Raw genomic sequence first — 8,359 nt, 5'->3', positions numbered from 1 at the left:
ATTCCATATTTGGGTATAACTAACATACAGTATTGATGGCGTGGGCATTGAGGCTGCTCGGCTATAAACAGAGTGTGACATGAAGAGAACTCAGCAAAGATCCAAGGTCGAAGCTATAAGAATATTTTGAATATTTTGAAAAATATAATTTCAGGATTGTAACCAATCATTGATTAGTTCCGGAAACCCCCGGAGCAGGCCAGTTCCCAGTTAACCACATTTGTTGGTTGGACTTCCAGGACGGCTGAGACGATCAACATGGAGGAGGTGAGGGAGGGGTTAGAGGGAGAGGAATCCAACCGCAGAATGCAGCCACTGGCCCAACGGGTCCAGAAGACATTGATGCGAAACCTGCTGGTGATTCTCACCATGGCAGGGGTTATCATCGGGATTTTCATTGGATTTGGTGTGCGCAACGCAGAGCTGACCCGGTCCCAGGTCATCTATCTGGGGTTCCCAGGAGAGCTGCTCATCCGTATGCTGAAGTTGATCATCATTCCTCTGGTGGTGTGCAGTTTGGTGTCCGGAGCAGCAAGCTTGGACCCAAAAGCCCTGGGCAAGCTGGGTGGCTATGCCATGCTGTTCTTCCTAGTCACCACCCTGATCGCCTCTGTCATGGGGGTGATTATGGCTTTCATTATCAGCCCCGGGTTGATCACCGGCAGCAAGCCCATAGTGCCAGGCTGGGAAGATGACATTCCCCAGGCCAAAGAAGCAGTAGACTCTTTCTTAGACCTGATCAGAAATATATTTCCCTCCAACTTGGTGTCTGCTGCCTTCCAGTCGTATGGCACAAGCTACAAGCTGGTTACCAATGGCACAGAGGTCATTGAGAAGGTACCCTTTGGAACAGAACAGGATGGCATGAACATTCTGGGTCTTGTCATGTTCTCAATTGTGCTTGGTGTGGCTTTGAGGAAACTTGGAGAAGGGGGAGAGATCCTCATTAAGTTCTTCGATTCATTCAATGAAGCCGCCATGATCCTGGTGTCTTGGATTATGTGGTATGCCCCGTTCGGTATTATGTTCATTGTAGTGGAGAAAATTGTAGAGATGGAGGATGTTGGCACACTGTTTGCCAGTATGGGAAAATACATAGCCTGCTGTATCGTTGGTTTCGCCATCCATGGTGTCTTGGTACTGCCTGGGATTTACTTTCTCTTTACCAGGAAGAACCCCTATACCTTCTTGTGGGGGGTATTCACTGCTCTGACAACAGCCTTTGGAACTGCCTCCAGCTCTGCCACCCTGCCCCTGACGATCAAGTGTGTAGAGGAGAACGGTGTGTCCAAACGCATCAGCCGTTTCATTTTGCCTATTGGTGCTACGGTCAACATGGATGGAGCCGCTCTCTTCCAGTGTGTGGCTGCTGTGTTCATCGCCCAGCTCAATGGCATCCATCTTGGCTTCATCCAGGTCATCGTCATCTTAGTGACAGCCACAGCCTCAAGTGTGGGCACGGCGGGGGTTCCTGCAGGGGGCATCTTGACTCTCGCTATAATCCTGGAGGCAGTTGGACTGCCTCTTAACGACATCTCTCTCATTTTGGCTGTTGACTGGCTCATTGACCGCTTTTGCACAGTCATCAACGTGGAGGGTGATGCAATCGGAGCTGGGATTTTGCAGTATTTGGACGGAGGGACGGAGGAGGAGTTGAGCGAGGTGAGGCTGGATGAGAAAGACCGACCGTTTATTCAGAAGAAACGAGACAGACTGGTCACACCGAGGGGGATCAGCTCCGTGGCAGAGAGTCCATCATTTACTAGCCTTGATGGCTTTGATGCCTCTGAGAGTCGGTGAAGGTGATGAAAAATAGGGATTGCAGAGATTAACCCAAATTCACTATTTACCGCAATTTAAGGGTTTAATTTACTTAAACATCTTTGCCATCACATCCAGCGTTACACCCAAGTGGAAGTAATACACAAAAGCAGCTACAACACTGGTTGTACTAATGTGATATGAAATAATAAGTGTAGATTTGTAGAATGTGTGATAAGGTACATCTACGCTTATCTATGTATATTTACAGTGTCGGCAAAACAAGCAAAAAAGATTAATTAAATTATTTTTATTTCTTTTCCACAAAGCCCTAAAATGGCTGATTATCTTTTCATCCCAGTCTGTCTGTGTCTGTGACAGCTAATCTCCTACACCACTAGTGTGCACACTCGGCCAAGGAAGGACCCCTGCCCCAAATATTTCAAATGTAAAAATAATTTAAGTAAAAGGGGAAATGATGAAAAAGGCTTTGCCACAATACAAAGTTCCAGGTAGAACCTTATTTCTCGAGGGTAAGAGCGAGGCAATATGGGTTGGCGTAACGACACACCGTGCGGCTGCCTGTAGACCAGAATGGTGAGGAGAAGCCTTTATGACTTGTACAGTTCACTATCTGTCCTCAGAGTGGCAATGTTACCACTTAAAGTTTCTTAAACCCTATACTGCTTTGACTGCATGGGGTCGGTCCCCCAGGTGTATACCCATTTTTTTTTCAGGAATAAGAGACAAGTGGCAAAAATGAAAATAAAGAAATGAACGCACTCAAACTCAAGCAATACATTTATATAGGTACAGATCCCTAAACATTAGGGTTCACCCGCAATATACTGACTAAACACTGTATGAAACTTGGTTGCAGTATTAAACCAGTTCAGTATAGTATTCACTGAATCACATTCAACTAGAAAAAGTGCCCCTCGGGGCACAGGTCTCCGTGCAGGCCTGGTCAGGTTGTGAGTGTGACCTCCCGCTGGCGCTATAATAGGCCAATGTGAAAAGGGTGCCGTCTCTCGCCATTTCTTCAGACGCCTTTGATAGCAATTGGATGATTTGAGGCATTTTGTTCCAAAATTGCTTTTCCGAAAATCCACCTGTTGGTGGCGCTATAACAGGCCAATGTGAAAGGGGTGGGATATATTCCTCAGCCTAGTAGGAAAGTGCGTGAAATATTTCGTGTCAATTATTTGAGGCTTTTTGTTCAAAATGGGCCAATCCTGCATACTTTGAAAGCCAATGTTGGCCTATTAGGATGGAATATGAAATATCGGACAGATCCGTCTTGAGCACATGACAATAGAGATACTGTGTACTGACAGTACTGTACTAACGATTTGCAGGATTTTTTTTTCCTTTTTTTTTATGATCAGTACTTTATTTTAGATTTTTTACAAACACATAAAACAGAACTTAAAATACAAACACAAACAACAACAGCAGAGTACGTATTCATGGACAGGCAAGATTGATAAGATAAACAAATAGAAAGAAAAAAGGAAAAAGAAAATCAAATTAAAATGTGAAAATAGTTTACATTATTTACACGACCAAACGCAGCATCATCAACCGTATCATAATGTGTAGTGATACAATAAACAATCAAGAGGGCATTGCCTGACCATGGATCACACCAAGGGACCTGCAACACGTCCCACTTCAGATCATATTTATCCAACTATACATTAACATTGTAAGAAAAGCAAGCATATAGGATACAGAAGAGATTAATGCAATAGGCCTATACGTTTCTTTTTTTAAAACGCCACCAGGCCTTAACAGCTGGGGGCGGGAGATCATCTTTTCATCCCTGTCTGTCTGTGTCCGTGACAGCTAATCTCTGACACCACTAGCATTCATACATGGTCAAGGAAGGACCTCTTCCCCAAATATTTCAAATGTAAAAATATTTAAGAAAATAAAGACGATGATGAAAATGGCTTTGCCACAATACAAAGTTCCACGTTGAACCTTATTTCTCCACAGACAGGTGTAGGAGGTAAGAGCGAGCATGCAGGAACAGCGAGGGAATTTGGGTTGGCGTAACGGCATGACTGTGCAGCTGCCTGCAGACCAGAACGGTGATGGAGAACCTCCATCAGAGCCACTGTTACCTTATTCCTGAAAAAAATGAATGGGTCCGAGTATAGACCCTGGGGGACCCCATGCAGTCAAGGCAGGCAGTATAGGGTTTAAGTGGTAACATGCACCTGTTACCGTAACAGGTGCATGAAAGGCCTGAAAGGACGAAGGCCCCTATTGTTTTTCTACCATATTTTCTTCTTCCTCCACTTTTTGCAGTTTTGGCAGTTCTGTGCTGCCACTTTCCATGGAATTCTACCTCCCAATTACATGATTGTATGAAATATATGATCCACTCCTGACGTGAAAAAGTGATGTCAAAGATTGGATAAACACTTCAAGTCAAACTGATGACATTGATGAAGTATGTTGTAGACAACGGAGAACTGAGCTTCAGTGCATTTCCATTTGTGCGGAAATAGTCTGGACCATAATAGAGTTATAAAGGATAGAGAGCAGACCGTGAGAGACCCCCCCCCCCCCCCCCTGCTATTCATTTCAATTGAAGTTGCTCAGTGGCGTTTAGTTGTTAAGCCCCAGCTGCGTGGGGTTTCCTAAATGTAAATGTACAGGCCGCCTGCAGTGCCAGCTTTGACGACTACGTCTGCTGGAGTACAGTGTTGACAGACAACCCCTTCGCCAGTCAGCGTAACAAAAACGTGATCTCCAGTCTCCAACCCGCTTGAGCAGACCCTAATTGGGTCCAAAATCTGGACCCTACTAATGCATGGTTGATTTGTGGGCGTGAGTGCATCAGCGTTTCTATGGCTTATTGTGCATATTGTGTATAGCTATTTTCTTTATTGCTTTATTGGCTTGTCTTGGATATATATATTTTTTTCAGTGAGAGAGAGTAAATAACCTTTTTATTTATTTATTTATTTTCAGGAAAATAAAGTATACATAATACAATACAAATAATACATAATGCATATAATACAAATAAATGCCCATGGCAATCGTGGATATCATTAGTATATGCCCATATCATAATTGTTATTTGTTTATTTTTTATTATTATTTAAAAATAAATCTAACTCTTATACATATTTGATATAATGAATTGAAACGGCTCCTTCAAATTCACTAGCCACTGTTCCTCTATTATAATTTACAGTTCAGGCATTTAGCAGTCGCTCTTAATCCAGAGCAATTTAATGTAAGCAAGAACAAAACATGGTATACATCAAATACATAAAATAGTCATCCATAATTATAGGTAAACTAAGAACCTTTTAGGCCACAAGAGGGAGCCACTCAATACAGCTTTACTTGAATCCAATGTTTGTTGAAAAAAAAAAGAAAAAAAAAAGAATGTTTGAGACATGACATCCTGTGAGGAATCCTGCCTTTGGCACCAAATTGCTCAGGGCCGGGCACTGCGACACGTTGAGGTTAGACAACGCACTCCATATTTGGGTATAGCTACATTGGGAACTCCTTATGGCTGAGTCAGAGTGACATCAAGTCCTCTGAGATACTGGATGACAAAAAAATAAAATATAATCCAGTTTTGGGGTTTTGCCCAAATATGGAGATAGTCAGACAACAACGATATAGCTGGCATCATGATACTGATGGAGGACAAGCGTCCGGCCTTCACATACTCTGCTAATGGGTACTTCATAAACGATCTAGCTGCAGTGACATCATATAATATTTTCTATATTATGAACTGAAGATAGTGTAAGAGGGCTGGAAAGAGGACTGTTATATCTGTAGTCCAACCATTTGTTCTGTTTTGCTCAATTGGGAATGTTCCATAAACACCACCAGAGTCGGGGAGATCATACTGCTTGAGAATCTGTGGCGGCAGATTTGATTGCTTGGTATGACTGAAGTTGTTGTTACCATGGCACATTTGGACCCCGAGGCCTACTACAGTGACTCCCCTCCAGGAGAGGAGAATCTGCTGGTGCATGTGCCCGAAGGAGCCAAATCCCAATGGCATCATATAGAAAACCTTGACCTATTCTTCCAGAGGGTCTATAACCTGCATCAGAAGAATGGATTTACCTGCATGCTACTGGGGGAGATCTTTAAGCTGGGGCAGCTGCTGTTTGTGGTGGGTTTCACAGTGTTCCTGGTCAACTGTGTGGACTATGACATCCTCTTCGCCAACACATATGTGAAACACGCAAACTCGTCCAAAGTCACCTTGCCCGATGCGTTCCTCCCGACTGATGTCTGTAGTTCCCATATCCGTGACAACACGTTTGTGATCTTTGTACTGGTAATCTCTGGCATGTTCTGGCTGCACAGACTGTTTAAGTTCATCTACAATATCTGCTGCTACTGGGAGATCCGATCATTCTACACTAGTGCCCTCAAGATGACCATGTCAGAGCTGAGCTATGCAACCTGGCAAGAGGTTCAGGCCAGAATCATGGAGATCCAGAAGGAACACCAGATCTGCATTTACAAAAAGGAACTGACGGAACTTGACATCTATCACCGTATCCTCCGCTTGAAAAACTACACGGTTGCCATGGTGAATAAGTCTCTCCTTCCTGTACGCTTCCGGCCTCCTTTACTCGGAGAGATTGTGTTCTACACGTGCGGTCTCAAGTACAACTTTGAGCTCATCTTATTTTGGGGTATAGGCTCTCTGTTTGAGAATGAATGGAGTCTGAAGAAAGAGTACAAAAAAGTAGGCAACAGGCTGGAGCTGGCAGACAAACTTGCGTCTCGTATATTGTTGATTGGAATTGCCAATCTTTTGTTATGTCCAGTCATCATGGTGTGGCAGATAATCTATGCCTTCTTTAGTTACACTGGGGTGATCATGCGGCAGCCTGGTTTTCTGGGAGCCAGGTGCTGGTCTCTCTATGCTCAATGTTACCTGCGTCACTTCAATGAGCTAGACCATGAACTCATGTCACGTCTCAGAAAGGCAGACTTGGCTTCATATAGGTATATGAACAGTTTTCAGTTCCCGCTGCTGATTGTGGTGGCTAGGAATGTAGCATTTTTTGCTGGCGCTCCCCTGGCTGTTCTTGTCGCCTTGACCCTTTATGACAAGGACGTTGTAGCAGTGGAGCATGTCCTCACAGCCATTACACTGCTCGGACTGTGTGTTACTGTCTGCATTTCATTCATTCCGGACAATCACACAGTATTTTGTCCCAAGCAGCTGTTGAGGCTGATCCAGGCCCATGTTAATTACATCCCCGACCACTGGCAGGGAAATGCACACAGACATGAGACCCGTAACCAGTTCTCCCAGCTCTTCCAGTACAAGGCTGTTCTTATCTTGGAGGAGCTGATCAGTCCAGTAGTGACTCCCTTCGTCCTGATCTTCCACCTGAGGAGAAACTCTCTGGAAATCATTGACTTCTTTAGGAACTTCACTGTGGAGGTGGTCGGGTTGGGGGACACTTGCTCCTTTGCCCAGATGGACGTTAGGCAGCATGGACATGCTGCGTGCATGTCAACAGGGAAGACAGAGGCGTCCTTTTACCAGCAAGCGGAGGACCAAAAGACAGAGCTGTCACTGATGCACTTTGCCATTGCCAACCCCCTGTGGCAGCCTCCCCATGAGTCCAAACACTTCATTTGTCAGCTCAAAGAACGGGCCCAGAGGGACCTGGCAGACCAACACACAATCACCTCACTGTCCCAGTCTGATCCAAGGAGTCTCAATGGCAACTTCTTTATAGGCCCGCCCACATTAGCCTATCGTCATTTTTGGCCTGGACTTTGACCAATCACGACGACATTCATGGGGGCATCAGGCCTTGGCGGTCCCTCTCAACAATGAGAAGCACCAGTCTTCCACTGAGGGCTGCTCATATGGGCCGTTGGCCACGCCCAAGTCACAAGTAGGCCAATGGCAGGCTCTGCGACCGATGCCAGTTTCTGCAACAGTGTGTGGGAGGGATAACTGCCGAGTTCAGTTTTTATCAGAATACGCCTTAAATGAGATGAGCTCTACATGCATGAACACCACAAGCAGCGGTCTTGGGGTGAGCTGTCTCGTTATACATGGCACAGGGAGAATGACGACAGCGTTCCCAATAATAATATGAGGCCATAATTTACCTCAGCCCTCACTCCAGGCACCAACACAGGCCACAGGAGTGGGCGCCGCTAGAGCAGCAGCCAGCGTCGCTCTCCGGTGCACACCGGGCAGGGTGCTGAGGTTTCAACAAGGTCCATCACGGCACTCCATCTTTAACATGGACACGCAAGGGAATACATTTGCATTCCTTGTTTACATTTTGTGTTGATGCTGTCACTGAGTTGCAGACTGTATGGATGCTCAAAACTCTGAATGTTAGAGACTCGTGTGACATGTCGTTCAAAGCTTACTCGAAGCAATTCAATCGACCTTTAGCAGTGAAAGTGAGAGGGGATAAGGATAGGGAGAGAGAGGGAGTAGAGGCACAGAGAGAGGAGGGAGAGATAGAGAGAGAGAAGGGGGGACAGAGCAGAGGATGATGTGTTTGGCAGCCTTGGCTTGCTCTTGGAGTGCATTTAAATCAGTAAATCTGCAGTGTTC

General features: G+C 45.1%; 2 protein-coding genes across 2 annotated transcripts; both read left to right on the top strand.

Moving 5' to 3' along the window:
• Positions 1-258: 258 nt before the first annotated feature.
• LOC308323324 (neutral amino acid transporter B(0)-like) lies at positions 259-1,800 on the top strand (the record flags this gene model as incomplete). The annotated part of the gene is made up of 1 exon (XM_080775045.1): positions 259-1,800. One exon carries the CDS (start codon positions 259-261, stop codon positions 1,798-1,800), a length of 1,542 nt encoding a protein of 513 aa, XP_080631171.1.
• A 3,910-nt stretch (positions 1,801-5,710) lies between these two features.
• On the top strand, positions 5,711-7,561 carry LOC308323323 (autophagy-related protein 9A-like; the record flags this gene model as incomplete). Its single annotated transcript, XM_080775044.1, has 1 exon — positions 5,711-7,561. The coding sequence occupies one exon, from the start codon at positions 5,711-5,713 to the stop codon at positions 7,559-7,561; it is 1,851 nt and encodes a 616-aa protein (XP_080631170.1).
• Positions 7,562-8,359: the final 798 nt, after the last annotated feature.

Source organism: Protomyctophum bolini (assembly GCF_963924005.1).
Source record: "Protomyctophum bolini genome assembly, chromosome: 11".
In the NCBI taxonomy this organism is placed as follows: domain Eukaryota; kingdom Metazoa; phylum Chordata; class Actinopteri; order Myctophiformes; family Myctophidae; genus Protomyctophum; species Protomyctophum bolini.
This window is presented reverse-complemented; position numbering and strand designations above follow the sequence as displayed.